Source organism: Pocillopora verrucosa, chromosome 3, assembly GCF_036669915.1.
Source record: "Pocillopora verrucosa isolate sample1 chromosome 3, ASM3666991v2, whole genome shotgun sequence".
NCBI classification, from domain to species: Eukaryota; Metazoa; Cnidaria; class Anthozoa; order Scleractinia; family Pocilloporidae; genus Pocillopora; species Pocillopora verrucosa.
The window spans coordinates 125650-146017 of NC_089314.1; the positions used below are offsets into that span (position 1 = coordinate 125650).

Consider the following 20368-nt stretch of genomic DNA (forward strand, 5'->3'; position numbering starts at 1 on the left):
AATCTGTCTTGAAAGTGTTTAGGCAATACATATCTTGGTGGCATCCATGAAATAGTGAATATGAGCCACATAATTTCAAATTTCTGTTTTGTATGATATCAAGTAAAATATATCAGTATACGTCCTTCGTGAGGCCATAACGAAATTGACACACCCGTAACGGAATTAGCACGTGCCGGAATTACTGAGAGAAAGTTATAAGTTGTAATTATTTCAGGCGATTTAACGGATTGTGTTGTTGAAATGGTAAACAGCCAGTCAGTGCTACTCTGCAAAAGTGTCCTGCATATTGCGCAGTGGTTTAACGCATTCAATTGCTAACTCTAGATCTTCGTTTTATTCGTTAAGTTGTGTTGTACTGTCACTGTACATCAAGTAGCAAATGAACCACAAGTCACACGCGACGTCGATCGTCGTCCAACCTCGATGATACTAGAATATTTCTTAAAATATCATTATCCTGACGAAATTAATGTTAAGTAATAGTTTTATCTACTAGTTTCTTTCTAAAATTGTTCTAAAGGTCTTTTTTTTTGTCCTTTTCTAGACAGTCCAGTAGTCAGGTTTAGCACATGATTTCGTTATAGCATTAAACTACCGTATTCCTCATCAGTGTTTACAATTGTGTATACGGACGGATATTTTTAAAGATTATTTTTGAAGGCGAATTCCTGTTTCTGCCAAAAGATATCATAACAGCCAAAAGATATCATAACAGCTATTTACTGTGGGTTGGCTAACCATGTGAAGTTTTTCTAAATTCTTTTAACGAAATTAGCACAATGAGTGCTGATGTCTTTGCGCCATGATAATATGAAACTTCTCCATTACATCGAGGAGAAGCCATGTTTTTCCGTCGATCAAAGTACCAAACGTAGAAACATTTTGTCTAGGTAGGGTCGGGGGGGGGGGGGGAAGTTAAGGTGTGAGACGTGGGAGGCGGGAGAAGGGGGAGGCGAGGAAAAAGAGACGGGATGGTGACGCACTGAGACACTGAGACACTGCGATTCATTTTTTTTTAATCCATTGCAACTGGAAAAAAAAAACGCAAAACGTGTTGTGCGTGGCATATCTGTAAACTACATTTCCGAACTGAAAGATTCGGATCGAAGGTTGAGGAATGCTTGAGCAGTTTACCTCTAACATCAATGGACTGGGAACCAGACCCCCAGACAAGCCACAGGGAGCGAGGTCACGAACTTACGCTGCTCTTTGCGCCCTTTGAAATGTATTTCCATTTTGAAAACGGATACGACCCAAGCGATCTTGTTGTTCAAATTCGCCAAGAAAATAAAGTGGCAAAGGATATTGGATTAACGCAAAGAAGCCACTTTCTCGGTTTAATGGAAAACCTTGTTTGCCATTTCCATAAGATCCGAAACGTGGAGTCGACAACCTCAATTCGTACAGGAATGTCAATGGAATTGATAAAGATGAAGATGTCCAACGAGGCCGAAAGCATTTTAAGTCATTTGAATGATCATAACCCGCCAAAGCCACCACAGCGGAAGAAACGACTGAGGAAAAAACTTTATAAATATCCCTGCAGTGTGAGTATGCAGCTTTCAATGTTATGCACTAGACGGGGTCAGGAGGAGGGGTCAAGCAAGGTTTGGGGATTTTGATATTTTCTGTCCAAATAATTTTCAAATATGCCACCCCAGTCTGGACACCGAAATTGGTAAAAAATATCAAAATCCCTACACTGGGGCAAGTGAGTGTGGTCATTTATAACGAAGTGCCAAAATTCCCCATGCACCCCAGGGACATTACAAAAAATCAAAATACCTACCTTGGGGACTGCCCTCATAGTCAAATTTCCATGGCAAGCCAGACACCCCTCTTCTTCTTGGGCTTTATGTTGAAAGGTGCATTGAGAAAATGCCAATTAACTGAGAGAGGATGAGCTAAGCTTGCCATTTTATGAAGCATGATATATAAAATTTTAGGTCAACTCCACTATCTGGTTCATAAAGTAATAGGCTCCTACATATAATCTTCACCTATATAGAATGAATGTAGCACTATGATTTATAAATGTAAACAAAAGACACCCTTCTTGGTACTCAAAAGGATTCAAACCCTGGAGGTGGTGGAGTCTGTACAGTGGTGTGAGAATGACATCTAGAACTACCTTTAAGATGTTGTTATTGGCCCATTTGTTCATACGATAAGAAAATACTTTTTAAAATTATTGGACAAAGGTGAGCAAAACAATGTGCAGATCAATTACCAAAGCGAAAGGCAGACTAGCATGGGTAGGGCATGAGTAACTGATCTGCAAGACACTAATATATCATGACATTTTGTGATAAATTAGTCCTATCATTATTTTATCCTGGTGCATTCTTGCATGTGTTTTATGATTGCATAACTGTTTCCCCTTCTTTTGGATCATTGGCCCCTTTGCAGCGTGTTAGCCTTCACATGACCCCCTTCTTAATGTTAAGAAACATAAAAGGCTTGATGTAAAGTCACTGAGTGGAGAGCATGCCATTTTCTCCAGCCCCATGACTTCACATTTCCAAACAAATAATTTTAAATCTCTGAAGTTTAGAAACCTAATTAGTGATCATATGAAAGGACCTCTTGTTGCAGCGTTTAGATCACCCCTGATAAAGGCACTAGACAGGAGTGTAGAAACGTTGGGTCTATGAATCGTAACTTCTTCGGTTACATTCATTAAATCTGCAAACCAGAGTAGCGTCAAACTATGTCCGTTTAGAAACCTGTTAAGCATTATTCCTATATCCCAACCCAGCCTATTTTAATTTTCTTTTGACTAATTTTCACCTGCTCTTTCAGCCTAAGACGGTTTTTTAGAATTGTATCCCATAATATCTCACCACCCTTATCCAACCACCATCCAGTACAGTTGGTGGAGTATAGGCTAGACTACAGTGCATGTGGGAAATTTCATGTTGGAAACCCAGGCTAAAAAACTCACCAGGGTTAAAATAACTGAAAAAATGTTCTACTTCTGCATATACTGGTTAGATGTTCTATTCTTTTCTGATAAGGGTGGGTCAAATGACTCTGAAAACTCTGGGAAACAGTCTGCAGCATTGCTGGAATATTTATGAGCACAGCTGTGTATGGGCATCTGGAATGTTATTTGCACAAAACAATGTTACATATGAATAGATCATTCTTTGTAGAGAGATATTTGCAGGTCATATGCTGATGCTTGGCCTATCTAAATAATGATCTCAACTAGCTGTCATTTTGCAATAACAAGCTAAGCAGTCATGATGATCCAAAATGAAATATTCACATATCTATTTTTCTATAATTTTATTTCCAGATTTGCCAGAAAGAATACAATAATCTTTCCAACCATTTGAAACATGCACATAAGCTGAGTAAGAGTGAAGTTGAGGAGCTAAAGAGTGAAAAGAATCAGGGAAAGGCCAAAGGAAATCAGGAAAATAGGTAATTTATTACATTTCTTATTGTTCAGTTCTGTTTTTCAGAGGATTGTGTTCATTGTAGTTACATAGATGAGTGTTTTCTCTACTGTACACAGCATTCTTGACTTTTTTCAATTCATGCTCATTTTGACACATTGCATTTTTCCTATATTTTCAGCAAAACCAAGAGGCCCATTAGATGTTGTCCACTACAGGGATGTACCTGGGTTGGACGATGCTTTGATTACCACCTACCAAAAGTACACAATATTGGCAAATATTCTGAAAAGTACTTATCATTAGTACACAAAAATGGCAAAATGTAATGTTTCTGGTTTTCTTTGTACAATCAAGCTTCTACAAGTGGTCTTTGTTAGAAAGTATGACATGCATGTAGCCTATTGTAATAGGCAATAAAAGTACTTTATACTGGATTTTGTATTCATTTGTAGACACACCACTTGGACCACTGAAAAAGATCAACAAATTAGCAAACAAACTTCTAGGCTAATCATTATCTATAGTTTAATAATAGTAACAATTTAAGAACTACAATTTAGGATTCTCTGTATGTCAGCTGGCTATAAAATTGGCTTTCCAACAGGTTCTTAGAAAAGGTATATTAAATTGAAAAGTACATATTGTTAAATTTTAAATAATAGTGCTACTTCTTATAAGGCAGCAAATATTGCATTGTTAAATACTTCAGGTATATTAAAATACTGGTCATCTGAAATTTCCATCCCCTGCAAAAAATATAATGGTCCATAGGGTCCATTTTTGATCAAGTTGGCAATAGTAACATAATCCTGATGATTGTTCAGTAATTTGTTGTTGGATTGGCCTTGTAAGTCAAGCCAATACCCTTTTATCTTGTAAGTAAATGAAGCTTTGACTAGTTTTGATGGATTCTGGATAGTGTAGAAAAGCCAGAATTTCTCATCTTCTGACTCAGTAAACACTGGGACAATAAGCCCTTGTGCTTCTGTGGAGTGTTGAATATTAGCACCAACAGCAAGCCATGCATCATCTTCAAAATAAAAACTATATTCATTTAATCTTAGTCTCTCTTCCTGGTCAAGTCTCAACTCCACAACCTCCACATCTTGTTCTTTAATCTTGTCAGACAGTCTAACTACCCTTTCTGCACATTGTCTGTCCACTATCCTGGACAGAAGAGTGACTACTGTTTCAGGCTGAGTTGGAGAGGGAATAAAATCCCTGTTGCTTTGCAAGTTTACATTTGCATTACTGGTAATCACGAATTTAATTTAGCTTTTTTTCTCCATTATGGCCTGGAGTTGTTTAGTGCCATAATGGAAGGGTTTCTTAAAGAAAATGCCATCTGGGAGATTTTCTACTGTAAAACCCCCACGTAGATACGGCACCCTGCTGCCTGGTTTCTTTATTGCTTCACCCATTGTGCAAGAGAAAGAGAAACATTGATTGGTAATAATAATAGCACTAAATGGAGTACAATTCAGGAAGTAATTGGGCAAGTAATGAGCCTGATTACCCCTGAAATGTATGACAGTAAGTCTTATTGACCATTTCCACATGTCCCATATGACACTTTCTTTGCCAAAATGTGAGACACAAAGTAAGAATAAGTAATTCAATTTCATTAGCTAGTGGCATTTTCTACTGGATTTTTATTGGCTGCATAATTGTCAGATTTGACCTGTCCAGTTAAAAGCAGCTGTAATCACACAGGCCAAATTGGACAGTTTTCTTATTACAGTATTCAGATTAAGGATCAAATATTCGCTGTTCAGAACCAATCAGGTTTGAGGATTTTGTTATAGACATCATCAGCTTTGGTGTTATTATCATAGCTAATAATAATGATGATGATGATGATGATGATGATGATGACGATGATGATGACAACAATTACATGGTAACATCTGTACTATAGTGAATAATATGTATATTCTTAAACTTACTGTATTTGGAATTGAATAGCTGTTGTACATCTTTGTTTGTGTACCTCTCATTGGTGCAAGCTAAATAAATAAATACAGAGGTACTATGTAGTTTCAGGTCTATTTTGATGATGTATTCACCTTATTTACAATCATGAATAATCTCGTCAATTGGATGACACACTTAATAGTATAAGCTATATAAACATCTGCTAATACAGTTGCATGCCAATAAATCAATAGAACACTTTCAATGTTTATAATATTACTAATTCAAAGTAATAATATATACCAAAGTGGTCTCGCAATTTGATGTTGATGTCAGGATTCAGGCATAAGAAAGAGAAACCTGCACTTGATCCAAAGTTGTATATACACTTGGCCTGAAGTGTCTTGAAAAATCAGAGAAGATTCACAGCCCAAGTCTTCTAGAAACATGATCTGAAGCAGATGAAAAAGTAAAATGTGGCACGAGGATTACTCAAAAGGACACAAACATCTGCATGTTGCATTAATTCCCACAGAGTACGATAATTAGAAATTACTCATCCACTTTTAATAAAGTTTTAAGTTATTCTGAATTTGCATGGTTTATGCTACCTAATTGGAATTTAGCTTGGCTGGAGATTATTTCATAAAGTGATTGAAACCTTTACCTCATTTAGAAGATTTTTCCTGTGAACTGATATCAACTTAGATTTTTGAGCCTCACTAAGCTCTGAAACATCAGGGGCCTTTAAACTTTCTGCTTTTCCTTTGAATGCATCTTTTTCTGCAGATGTCATGCCACGCCATTTCTTGGCAGCTTCTTCGTTCTTTTGAGACAAGGACAATTTCTTGCACTCATCTAGCAAAAAAAAATTAAAGCTTTCATTTCCACTGAATATCAATTCAATTGGTTTGATTATTACAATGTCACTGCATGATTTTCAGTTTCCTCAGCAATCAAAGATATTGTTTCAACTCAAAATGAAAATAAATTAATCAACAACTCTATTATGGTGTCAAAGGTTAAAAGTAGCTGAGGATGAAAACCCTTTTGGGTTGCAATATAGAGCTCTGTCAGACCCCACCCATGCAAGTATCCCCCCTGGGGTTTAGACACAGTTTAACAAGACCACTGTCCATTATTGATTTAAATCTGGTATCCTGGCACCAAAATAAAATAAATGTCCAGCAGGCACAGTTAGCAGAGAAAACCACAATATTCATTTCTTAGAAATAATAGACTAGTAGAGGTTTATTAATGATACCCATAGGCGTATGGGCACCTTTGGACTTTGAAAATTTTTTAAACTGGGGGGGGGGGGGGGTTTGCACACCCATGCCCCAGGACTGTACACCTCTAATGTTACCCTATATTTTAGCCATGGTCTATAATAGTTATAATGCATGTAAATAATCTGTCCTTAGTGTTTGAAAACATTATCAGGGTTCTCACCTGACTTGAAATACTCTGAAGGAACATGTTGTAGGAGTGTGAGCCACGTGAACCAGTTGGGATCTTAATTGGCTTTGGAGCTGCTTGTACTCCAGAATTTATCTTTTCCTTTTGTCTGGCATTTCCAATCCATTTCTACATAAATGTACCACATTAAAATAAAGTATTTCAAAATGCCTTAAGCTACAATAGAAACCCTTCCATTTTTGCTCTCTTTCACTGGCTGGCCCTATAGAGGCACAGCCAGGGTAAATTCCTACAGGGGACATGGAAGTAGCTGTGGCATATATATGAAAGTATGAAAAAATTAAGATCTTGTTCACCAAAATTCCAACAACAACAACAAGGTGGAGAAATAAAGACAAAATAATGACACCGTAGGTTTTTAAATTCAGACAAGCAACACAGTGAACCCCCTGGCAGGGCCTGACCCGATAATACCCATGCAAGCTGCTCACAGAAACTCTGAGCTTGTGTACAGAGCAAATTTTCAATCCAGTACAGAATGATTGGCTGGCAACAAATCAATAAAGGTAGATCTTCTTGGTATGTACATGTATGTCGAATGGATGATGTGATTATAACATTTAACAGCTCTAGATTGAGGATACCTAAACTTCGAACCAGGATTCGATCGTTAGCTATGGGTTACCTATTATTAACACTTTGGTTTGCCTACTTTTCAGCTCCAATTAGCAAAACTTGTACTCTGGTTAGCCTCAGAGCACAGGTTGGCCTAACTAGCTCTTCTGTTGGCCTACAGAGCCCACTTTTAACTAAGGTTGCTTGCGGTTAGCTCTCAATATTTGTAATGGTAACACAATATATATTCTTAAATTTATAATAACGGATGAGTAAACACATATCTTCTTTTACCGGCATATTCTTGATCATTGATTATACTGCACACTGCAAGCGTATTTTCGAGCATAAAACTGCATAAAGCAATTATTTTAAAAAAAAAAAGTAAGCCTACTTTAATTAACGAGGGAAATAATTACCACAAGGCCTCATTATGAATAGTACAATCGTACAGTTAACTTCCTTGACCTCGGTATATGACGGATGAAATTCTGTTTAAGAATCAATCCTTTAAAAAGATTCGTTTATGTAGCACACAGAGTAAGGGAATTAATTCTATAGGACAATATACCGCTACATCATTTACATATATCGGTGTGCTTTGAAGAAAGAAGCACTCACCATAATGATCGCTATTATTATTCAACGAGATGCAAATAAGTGGCGGGGTATTCCACATACATGAAACATGGTAGTGTTTCAGTCCAACTAAAAAATATCTTACCTTTACTTGATCAATAGTCAGCCCAGTTTCCTCGGCTGCCACTCCAATTTTTTCCGTATTATCAGAACCGCATGTTTTAATGCCGCCGTCATAATATTCTTGTAGTTTTGACCTTTGTATCAACATATCAATCAAGCAGGGAAGGAAACAATCTGTCGATAAACCACCGAGCTACCAATCATTTAATCGATCGATCGATCCGGTGCGACAATTTAGAGATACAGTATGTAACGTAACTTATGTTCCTCAGGCCAAAAAATATTGTATTCTCGGTGAGCCTCGCCCTGTAAACACAAAAAAGCCAACGGAACTTAGAACCTTTAACAAATTCCTAATTTCAAGAAACTACAATTATGGTAAAATTTGAAGTCTGTACCCGAAGTCATGTCAGTTTTCGTCTCTCACCAATGTTACACGTTTATTCAGTGCGGATTAATATTATTTGTAGGTCTTCAGCCTCTACTTGGTATTGGATAGTGATCACCATCCTGGATCAAGTATCGGAGCTCAGAAATTTACTTCCGTTCATAACCAACATACGCTGCCTGTGCAAAGTTGACGATGTACGACCTACCTTTGTATAAACATAGGCATTCGTAGCATGCAAGAGTTATTTTTTTAATTGGGTAAGTCCAGATGGGACACTTTGTGTTCCTAATGTTTTCATAACTTTCAAAAGAACGGAAAAGTATTGCATTACTTAACCTTAAGAGAAAGAAAAGGAACCTAATTCATCTGAACTCACATTTAGGAAGAGTTTGTTACAGGTTCCCTTCCTCTCTTTGAGGGTTTTGCTTAGGGTTCATCAGTGCTCCTCCTTCCACGCGAAAAATTACTCCGAACTCCTTTGCTGCCAGTGGATTACTCCTTTTCAGGAGCCCCTGCCCTTTTACTCCCTAGATCTCATTAATAATTCCCCTTACTGTCTGTCATATAAATATTGTGATGTTAGTTTGGAGCATTTGGTATTGGATTCACTAATAATCCCTTAATTTATATTTTTCGTTGTTCTCATTACATGTCTACTTTATATTGTATTGATATTGTAAGGAGAAATTCTGTCTTGGTCACTCATAGGAGATAAAGGCTAAAGAAACTCTCTGTAAATATGCCACCGCTGAATTCTATTATTTCTATGTCACTAGAACTATATACAGACGAAGCTGAGAGTGCTTGTTAAGAGATACCAATAATCTGACTGAGGAACAGTGCAGTGACCTTATGAAAACGCTACGCGTGGTGTGGTTGGACCCAGTCCTCAAAGACATCCATGATCCCAATGATCACGACTTCTTAATTTTGGAAGAGCGTTTGAGGTCTGTCTATCAGAAACTTGACAGCGACTTCAGGCAACAGGCCAAGGAGACGAGAGCTTATGTTCAAACTTGGCTTACATCTATGAATTGGTATGGATAATTTTTTTTTGGTTCAGCTTACGATGATCTTTCTGTTTAATACTGTTCGCTCTAACTCCTTCACCTGACCATTACCGCGGTTTAAGGAAAAGGTTCAGTTTTGCATACTGTATAGATTTACTGCTCAAAGGAACAAGAAAAGAAACGACATACCACAGCCCACGACCGTTTATTTTTTACCATTATTTAAGCAATTTTCAGTATGCAATTTTAACCATAATTCTCGGTCGCGAAACAAAAACATTTTTTTGCTAGTTTAACGGATGTTGATGAAATGTTTTAGGAAGGAAAAAAGGTAAAGTGGGAAGCGTTGCAGAATCAATGTCTGTATCTGAGCAACTGCACCTACCCCTCCCCTTAACCTAAAAACAATCAACTGATAAAAAGTAAGGGATGATGTTGTTTTAGTGGAAGAGTAGGTGCGTTGTTGCTCAAATACTGACTTTGATCCGTGTTTCATTACACTGACAACAACATTTTAAAGAGATGAAGGAACATCTTGCTCGACTTAGGACAAGGAGGAAGTATTATGAAGATATCTCCTCCAAGAGAGCAGCGAGAGAAGCTGAGGCTGAAGAGACAGAAAGGCTAAGGGTCAGGTTTTTTCATAATTGAGAGCCCAGATCCCCAAGCTAGATACCTTTCAGACAGGAGGAAGAGTAATACACATTGAAGAAAGGTTATTTATATGCGTCATTCGCTAAGCTTATTTAGCTTAATGATTGTTGATTTTTGAAATGGGGCCCCATTTCAAAAATCAACAATCATTAAGCAAAATAAGCTTAGCGAATGACGCATATAAATAACCTTTCTTCAAAGTGTATCCAATAGTCACACCGGGGTGACTATTGGATTAATTTCTACCGAACCGCATGCTAAGGAACAATGCTTATTAGCACGTGATAGCTAACCAGTAAGGTTGCTTATGTCACCAAGCTCGCTGAGTGTAAATAATGATTACGGTTATGATGCCGTTTTTTCTTTCGATAAATGGATGGCTACTTGGTGTGGTAAAGTTTCGAAAAAACAGTATTTGAGACAAGCAATACTACTTATATTTTATTATTGTATTTTACCCTGATGATCAACAAAAAAATGTTTTTTTTTTTCGCTCGAAGTACAAGATTTGAATATAAACGAGTTATTTTAGGTTTCGGGATACTTCTTTTATCTTACTGCATTACGGCTTATAACTTTCCATTCGCAGTAAAATACATTTTCATATATTTCCATTGTTACTTTACTTTTTTCTTTTATTTATTTTCTCATTTTCATCTTTTTTTTTTTATTAGGATGAGAACTTGTATTTGGGGGAGGACAGCGAAGAAATCAAAGGGATGGTAAGAGCTTTAGATAAAAATTTATCAACTTTACCAATAAAAGTTTTTCATGATCAACGTTGTTAAATGATAGAATTACAATTATAGTTAATTTATAATATCGTAAGGGTTTTCTGTATTGGTGTTAGAAGGAAAAGAAATGGGAATATTATATTATTCTAAGTCATTTAAAGTAAATTATAAAAAGAGCAGGTTGATTACTTCGTACGCCTTCTTGGTGGTCTTATCTTAAAGGTTGAGTCTAATCACGTTCTTCTTGTGAGTATTGGCCACGTTCACCTAGTGAGTTTAATCACGTTTTCTTCGTTGTGATCGTGAAGTTGACATGGAACTCGTGATAGGCCGTGTTCTTAAATAAGTTAATTTGTTAGTCCAGGAAGAGTAAATCTCCCTGGTAATATGTCGCGTTCGACACCTTCGTGTTCCCAGAGGTAATTTAAGGGTAAACAGGTGATTTCCCTCATGTTTTCGCAACAAGAAGCAATTTGGGGGCGGTACTTGTGAGCGCCCTTCTTCTTTAATTCTTGTGACCAAGATGTTGTTATGTAACAATCCTTAAAGGTGATTTGCTCTTAAAAATACACTTTCAGGTATAAATAATACCCTACACCAAGGTTATTTGTAATTTTTATATTGACGATCTCGTTTCTGTTCTGGCCGATCTCAACCGCAAAGATATGAAAATTAGGAAAGAAATTGATTTTGTAACTGCGTAGACAATCCTGAGTGCTTACTCAGTGTGTGGGAACTATAATACGTAGTCAAGCGTGATTCGCTGGTTGAGATGGTACGATGGCGACACAAGAAGATTGACGGCTTAGAAATGTCATCCGCAGTAACACCTTTATAAGCGGAGACTCTAGTTTTCCTAGTTAGATTGAAGCTAGTCCCTACTGTAACAACTTAAGGAGAGAAGCAAATAAAGAAGGTTCCACCAGTCCACAACGAGTGTTAGAGAAAATAATTCTAACAACGTGTTTGAAACAAAGTGGAGATGAATCAAAATTACATTTTATTTTCGTACGAGTCAGACGTCCATATCGTAGCGGAATTAACCATCCATCATTTATTACATCCATTTTAGATCACTGGTGGTCCCTGTGATCTGATTGGCTCTAATTGGTGCGATTTATTCACGAATCGCACCATTTTTTTCTCTAAATCGCACCTTTTTTCCAGCCAATGAGGAAGTTACACTTAAAACAAAACAACCAATCAGATTTCGAGGCTTGTTTAAAGTAACCAATCAAATTGCAGGAAAATGAAAGACAAAGAGTATCATTTCGCAAATTTTGCAACTTTTGTTTCTATAACTCTTATTTTTCCCCCCCAAAAATGGATGAATTTAATTTTTTCCAGTTTTTGAATGATGACAATGATATCCTTCAGGCTGAAGACCAACATTCCAGGGACTTTCTCACTTTTCGTGTACATTTTGGTGAATATTTTGACGATTTTGTACCCTCTCAAGCTCAAAATCCGCGCAATCCCGAGTCCACCGAGTCAGCAACAAACGAAGAAAATCAAAAACCACCACAAGAGTTAGATGTTTCAAGATTTCCTATCATTTCAAGCGATGAAATACAGGAGCTTAAGTCTGTCGCTTCGAATAAAAATACGTCCCGCTCCACAAAACAATGGATGAATGTTTTCAGAAGCTGATGTCAATGCCGCCATCTTGAATATGTCTCCATCGAAACAATGGCGCCTGAAAAACTTGACAAGGTCTTGAGTAAGTTTTACGCCGAGGTGAAAAAAAAGGACGGAGATGACTACGAGCCAGAATCCCTTAAAATCATGCAGAGTGCCATTGAACGGTATCTAAAGGAGAAGAACTATCCATTGAGCATCGTGCGATCGAGAGAGTTTCACTCCTCACAAGAAATCCTCAATGCGAAAGCAATTTCCCTACCTCAACTAGGAAAGGGAAAGAGACCCAACAAAGCTCAGCCAATCACACTTGAAGAAGAGTCAGCCCTGTGGGAAAAAGGTCAGTTGGGTGATTTTAATGGAAAGGTCTTGACCAATGTCAACTTCAAAAATTTGACAGAACAACTGGGATTTCGTGGTCGCCAAGAACACTACGATGCATACGTGGAAGACGTAATTATAAGACAGCGAGAAGATGGAACTGAAGTTGTTGAGTTCAGGGAAGGTCCCACTAAAACGCGGAGCGGTGGTCTCACCATCAGGCGAAGAACAACACCACAGGCAATTTTCAGCACTGATGGCGGCAAAAGCGATCCAGTGCGGCTATTCAAGCTTTGGTTGTCCAAGCGACCCGAAGGAATGAAGAACACAGGGCCACTTGTGATTTCAAATCGAACTCGCGCTGCGCGCTCGTTCGATTTTGAAATCACGCGTATGATTTCAGCCCAAATTGCACTCCACTCAGTTCAATTACCATTATTTATCTGAGAAGAGACTTTGAAAGGTGCGATTGGTATTTGCAGTAGAGTTCTTGCTACTTCGACTATTTTATAGTCTGCAATGCATAATAAAGTTAAGATAATAAATAGGAAGGTTCTCGTTTTCATTCTTTGTTTTGGAGGAGAAAACCTGAATACAACAACTTCATTAACACTTTTCCACTTTTATTTCTCGACTTTCGTTTTACAAGGTGCTGTATGGTCAAAGGGTAACCCACAGAAAATTTCTCCAGCGTAAGTCGTGTTTTGAGTTGATAACAAAATACAAACCCAAAGTGTCTGTATCTCAGATAACTCGCCTAGAAGAGAAGCACATCGGAGATCAAAGAAACATCAAACGCATGGTTGAAGAACAAATGCGAACGCAAAAGGAGCAGGCCGAAGCTGCCATATCCGCAGCGAGGGAAAGATCAACAGCTGAGAAGGAACGATATTTACGACAACGAAGACCTTCAAGCTCAGATAGATGCAGCTAAACGAAAACAGCAGCAAGATGAACAAACCATAGAGAATTTGCGAGATAGACTGAGGAGAACGTGATTAAGACAAAGAACTAAACAAGAGAAAATCGAGGACATCATGAAAATTAAAAGAAAAATAAGAGAGAGAGACAGAGAATCATATTAGTTAGACAGACATTGTCACTAAAAAAATAAGGAGAGATTCATAAGATACTGAAATTAATAAAAAAATTACCTATTGGATAATTAAATAACAAAACAAAAGTGGTTTAGCGTGGTCAGTACTCTTCGGCGACAAAGGTAAACGTCATCACAAAGGTCAAAATGTTGTGGACTCAATAGGGCGCAGCCAGTATCTCTTTTAATTACTTTCCTTTGTGATGTTATAACAAGGGTTTATTTTAAGGTGTAACTGCATGCTGCTACAGTTTCGATTCTTTCTAAATGTTGTCAGTTGCCTCCTGAGGAGTCAACATATTTGAACTTTCGAAGGAAAGGTAACAGACAGATAATCCCGATTATACATTCCACTTATATTCACCCTATTCACGCTGCCACCAAAGACGTTCACTCGACCGAGACAGGACGCATTTTTTTGCCCTTTACAGCTAACGGTTCTGGAATTGACGACAAGGTCTTCCCGTACCGTGTGTTTCACAAAGTAGCGTGTGTGTTCAGTAATGAAGTAAATCCTCTTCTCCCAACACTGTTACAGTCCTTTCGGAGACATCTGGACTGTTGTCATTTGCACTACAAAACGTAATATTTCAGTAGAGGTGGAACTATGAGATTGCCGTCACCTTTTGGTGTTTTATGATGTTGTTGACAGTGTTATTCGTTCCTTTTATACTGACCTGTCTTTACTAACACTTTTACCCCTGATCGTAGTAATGAAAACGATGTTGTTACTGTGACTAGCGTACGTTATTCGTGTAAAACTTTGAAAACTCCAAAAATTAATTAAATCATCGCTTTGGTGAAATATAAGTTGCTTACACTTCACCGGGGTAGTCTACTATCCTGCACTGATCATGATATGATGTGACATGTTTACAAGTATATCATTATTGACAGGAAGGGTCATTAGCATTTTGCATGGATTCTGCGTAGCCTGTACTATATCAGATGTCAGTCTGCATATCACAGAAACGACAATAAATATCATTTCTATAAAATACATACCTCAATATCAACGTCTCTTGGTAACAGATTTTCTGTAAAAAGAAAAAATTGGCAAGGCTGCAAATATTATTTTTCGCCTCAAAAGGGCACATGCCTGACTGTATCACCATTTTGATGATGTTTGCTCCAACAAAACAAGAATGAGGTTTATTGTGACAGGTCATGTCTCCCTTTGCTATTTTTCGCCTTATCATTCGACACTCTCATTGAAATAACCATAATTTATGCATAAAAGAGAAGGAAAGTGAGGAAATAAAAAAAATTGAGAAGATATGCATCATTGAGATTTGTCGCAGAAGAGCACATTTGGAACAGCTATTGTCTAGTGACCCATAGTTATTTGTATTCCTGAACTAGGATTTAACATAAAACAGTTTTATTTCTTTTTAAATTCACGAGTTGGCTCACCCAAGCCCTTTGATCATCAATGTTATTCAGTCAGAGGAATAGACCGATTGGAGGAAACAAATAAAGTATGTGTGTTTCAGCTGTGACGAAATTGGTTTATAGGGATGCATCGAGAAAGGTCAGTGTTAGGCTGTTTACCTTTGTTGCATCGTATTTCATTTTTCGGTCGCGCAATGCGTCCTGGTTGTCAAGTCACAAGTGTGGTACACCAAAAATCCCTAACAACTGTACAAACTCGAGTTGTTTCTGTGTGCCCTGATGAAACATTTCCAAAAGATGGAAAGAAACTTTACTTTTAAAAGGAAACGTTCAGACAACCAAGAGCGGAATGAAATAGGAGTGTGACCGTCTGATTCCAGGGATAAGTGCTCATTTGACTGAAACCTGATTAATGATTAATACATTTCCCAGAAACATTTGCATGTCTTTCACAAAGTATGTTGAAGTTGTGGAAAAATCCGCCATTATGAATATGCTATCATCGAAAGTCACTGTATAATCAATTGATAGCGATAGCTACATGTACATTATCTTGATCAGAGACGTTTACAGCGGAGGTTTCAAGGTAAGAATAGTTTGTGGTTGCTATAGCGTAAATTTTGTTCACGAACGCAATTGTTTTTCTCAGATCAGATCAAAAGATTTGTATTCAACCAAACAATCGAGTTCAGCTCGATTCAATCGATAGCTGGGAGATGTTCAGACCCAGAGATAAACTGGGACTTATTGGCAGACCCTTGATTTTGAATTCGTTTCTTTGGATTTTCGTAGTCAACTCTATTGCGAACAACTAAAGCCGCAAGTTGCGATTATAATATTGGATCACGTTTATTCGTCGACTGATTATTCGTTAGGTCTGGCGATAACTTCGAATCACAGTTACGTGCAAGGTGCGTAATTCAACGACACAACGAGTCCAATCTTAAATGAATGTTTACTAAGAATTACTTCTGTAGAAGCTAGTTTTCCTCCTAAGATGAGCGGCTTCAGATCGAAATATCAGCAGTTTATGCACTCACTTTTAGAAAATTAAATGGAAAACTGAATGACCCTTCGAATAGTCTATAATACGTTTCGCGGTATGTTTTGCTGCCCTCAGAATGTCCGACGAATTAAATCAATATTTCTTTTTGCTTCATCAATTTTCTGGATTTCTTTCGTCCTCTGAACTTATACGCTGTGCTTTTGTCATCTATTGTTTACATAAAACCGCATAGAGAGGCGATTTCTTAGATAGTGAAGGATTTAGCGTTCAAATTTGTCCTTAACGTAAGATATTTCACGTAAATTTCTGCTCCATTCTGCTCCCTTTGTGAAACGATACGTTTCTTTTTAAATATTTTCAACTGAATGTGATTTTACAAGATTGACTTGTAACTTAATTAACTGTATTCTGCCTCAATCAACTTCAGTGTGTCCACGAGAGCACCAGGCAGTCGTGCTACATGTCATTTCACCGACTTCAATGAAACTTTGCCAGTTTATAGGGTCTATCCCAAAATTATAAAAGACGAACTGGTTTCTGTTTTGGTCTTTTCTCGAGGGGAGATACACCCCTCCCCGGTTTTTCTTGATTTTCACCGAGGAAATCGCTTTATAATAGGTAAAATGTATGAAGCTCTCACTGCGATGGTATTCAATCAATTGTTCTGAGGGTTTGCACACATATTATTGCATCCTTAGTAAATGTTCGACGTAAGTATCAGTCAATTTGATTGACGGCTTGTCAATCAACAGAGGCAAATAAACGACTGTGTTTTTAGACTTTTCGATTCATCCAAATATTTGACAACTTTGAAGTCAAATATCTCCCCCTGCCAGACAGCTAAATCACTAATCTTTATTCCCCTTTACAATCCATCATTTCATCTCTGAAAAGCATCAAAAAATATCTTTGGGCGCTGCCGTATTTTTGTCTTGGATGCCTTTTTAAGTCTGCTACTGTGACAAGCTTCTCTCAACTACACCTGTCACGCCATTTGGGCTCTAGGCGGTCACTTGACCAAATAAGCTCTTTATAAAAGATGATTGATCAATTGCTTGAAAAACTTTCGAGACTTTTCGTGAGAATGGAAAATTTCACTTTTGGAGAGATGCATGTAAGCGAAAAATCGATGGGAAATCGTAGCGTTTCTTTCTTCTGTCGTTTAATGCTTTGGAGATTTGCTAAAATCAGCAACAATAGGGCTTTTGTACGGAACAAAATATTCGTTAGTCTATTGTTGATTGTTTATCATCGTCATTTTTAAGCTTAATAGCAGCTGTAACCTCTCCTGCTATCTTCGTCTAAATTTTGCAAGGACCCTCCTTATCTTCTGCCTTGTTCGGTCAGTTTAGACTGCTGAAACTAGATTATCGGCATCAGCCTCTTCGTCCTCATTCATACTTACAAAGAGGGACCTCGTCATCAAACCAACTTTTGTTACGGCAGATGACCGGCTGAAGTATGGAGCGATTTGCTGCTCAATCAACCGCAGTCTTAGATAACATTTCTGGCCGGTGTCGTCTCTTAAACTCGATATTTGGGAAGTCATATTAGAGGCGGTTGCCTTACTAGTTTCCTCCCCTGCCCAGCACACGTCTAGGAGATAAATCTTTGCTTTCTGTGAAAAGGTGGTTGCTTTTTGTGTTTTTCAAAGAGCCCATCCAAAGTCCACCTGCCTAGTTAGGGACTGTTCGTCAGAGTTTTATCTGAGGTCCAAACTTGAACGTAGCCAACCCCCTACATATATGCGTGACATTTTTCGGACGTTACATGTACGAGTACGTGATCCTTTTGACGGTCACAGATTTAGCGTAAATATTTGACCCCTCAGCACATTACATTCTCGTCCACGTAGTGTCCCTATTAACAGAGGTCTCAGAACGCTTCATTACATTGATTTGCCTTCTGCGGCTAGAGGGCTAAGAGCGAATTCCTCAGGCGTAATTGCTTTTGATTTCTCAATTGATGGTAGCGCAAACAGAGTTTTTGGGAGTCACGAAACAAAAAAATTTATCGGGACCTAGTTTCATGTTCTAATGGAAATAGATAGCAAATAAAAACACATTCTCCTGAGAAATAAAGCCTACTTCCAAATCTGAGGGAACGCGCTGAGGGAATAAAACATACATGTGTGATAATGCAAGAAAGAGAATAAAAATACAAATAAAGAAAAAGAAGAAGCGTAGGAACCTGTGTTGCTCGCCCTTTTGCAGCGCGCAGATATCTTTTGAGTCAGACCTACACACCTAAGCCCGACACTACGCAAAGAAACTCGAAAGAGTGCTGAATACCATATGCTCGCACGTGCACGCAGGAAAGGTCGTGACATTCAGCGAAAACAACAGCAAATAGAGAAGATATTTGCAGTAAAAAAAAAAAAGAGAAAAAACAGGCAAATAAAATAACAGAAGGCTTAAGAACTTTCTAGAAGTGTTTTTGGAAAAAAAAGATAAACAATTTTTACTTCTCAAAGAAGGTCACACAGTCACGCTACAAACACTATTTCTGCGTGGAATTTCTTGATGGTGGAAAATGGAAACAACTTTTTCCAGTCTTATTTTCTGGAAACATGGTGCAGTTAATAAATTTTATGTGGCTACTGATATTTCTTTTCAAACGAAGGGGGTAGAGTTTCCCGTCATTCATGGTCTGGAAAAGCCAAAGTTGTTACACACGGGAACTTATACGTCAACAAGCACGCCACATGCGACTATAATTTAATCTCCTCTCCTGTTACAGTTTCCTTATTGTGAACTGTGCGATAATGATGATAAACGATCAAATTATAGACTAATGAATGTTTTGTTTCGTACAAAAGCCCTATTTGCTGATTTCAGCAAATCTTCAAAATTATAAACAACAGAAGAAAGAAACGCTACGATTTTCCCATAGATTTTTCGCCTACATGCATCTCTCTAAACGTGAAATTTACCATTCCTACAAAAAATCTCGAAAGTTTTTACATTTTTTTAGCTTTCTTGATCAATCATCTTGTATAAAGAGTTTAAAAATGTAGGTTTATTTAGTCAAGTGACCACCTGGAGCCCAAATTGCGTGACAGGTGTAGTTGAGAGAAGCTTGTCACAGTCGCAAACTTTAAAAGGCATTCAAGACAAAAATACGGCAGCACCCAAAGATTTTTTTGATGGTTTTCAGAGATGAAATGATGGATTATAAAGGGGAGTTAAGATTAGTGTTTTAGCTGTCTGGCAAGGGGAGATATTTGTCTTCAAAGTTGTCAAATATTTGGATGAATCGAAAAGTCTAAAAACACAGTCGTTTATTTACCTCTGTTGCCAACAGAGGTAAATCGGATTGACAGGCTATCTGTCAAATTGACTGATACTTGCGTCGAACATTCACTAAGGATATAATAATATGTGTGCAAACCCTCAGAGTAATTGATTGAATACCATCGCAGTGAGAGCTTCATACATTTTACCTTTTTTGAAGCGATTTCAGTGGTGAAAACCAAGAAAAACCGGGGAGTGGTCTATCTCCCCCCGGAAAAAACCAAAACAGAAACCAGTTCGCAGTTCGTCTTTTTGAGTTTTGGGGTAGACCCTCTAACCTGGCAAAGTGTCATTGAAATCGTTGGGATGGCATGTAGCACGACTGCCCGGTGCTCTCGTGGACACACTCTTAACTAAGTTGCTTTTGGGTTCGTCAATAAATACCACCAAATGCCTTCATTATATTAGACGATTTACCAGTTTGAAAGTAGCACTGACAAGGTATCCAGTTGTTACTAACTATACATACATTAGAAGTGAAAGAAGGCGAAAGATTATAATTGGGGAAAGTGAAATAGAGAGAAACGAACCCAAGTCTTGAAACTGGCTTAATTACCTGACGTATATGAACAATTTACATGCATTTTTACCTACAACCGACGCAGATCGAAAGTTTTAAACAATTACCTACAAAATAATAAAATTTTCTGACCGGCAACCGACACTTGGACCCCCACTTCCCCTCGTCATTCAGACCCTCGTACATTTATGTATCAAACCGCAAGCATATACTCATACACGATCGCCTAAACAGAAAAAAAAGAACGAGATCG

The 20368-nt window shown here is 37.8% G+C and overlaps 1 protein-coding gene and 1 pseudogene across 2 annotated transcripts; one reads left to right on the forward strand and one right to left on the reverse strand.

The window, feature by feature from the left end:
- Nucleotides 1–3279: 3279 nt before the first annotated feature.
- LOC136279784 (uncharacterized) lies at nucleotides 3280–8359 on the reverse strand. 2 transcript variants are annotated; one of them, XR_010716995.1, is made up of 6 exons: nucleotides 7778–7891; nucleotides 6777–6911; nucleotides 5992–6182; nucleotides 5628–5776; nucleotides 5357–5416; nucleotides 3280–3661 (listed from the first exon to the last, which is right to left on the reverse strand). XR_010716995.1 is itself a non-coding variant. In XM_066163992.1 (6 exons), exons 1-3 carry the CDS (start codon nucleotides 8206–8208, stop codon nucleotides 6117–6119), a joined length of 327 nt encoding a protein of 108 aa, XP_066020089.1. In that variant the 5' UTR covers nucleotides 8209–8359; the 3' UTR covers nucleotides 3280–3661; nucleotides 5357–5416; nucleotides 5628–5776; nucleotides 5992–6116. The 2 variants fall into 2 exon arrangements, 1 of the variants encoding a protein (XP_066020089.1); XM_066163992.1 differs by lacking the exon at nucleotides 7778–7891 and adding an exon at nucleotides 8083–8359.
- A 4119-nt stretch (nucleotides 8360–12478) lies between these two features.
- LOC131789980 (uncharacterized protein KIAA1958-like) lies at nucleotides 12479–13742 on the forward strand (annotated as a pseudogene).
- Nucleotides 13743–20368: the final 6626 nt, after the last annotated feature.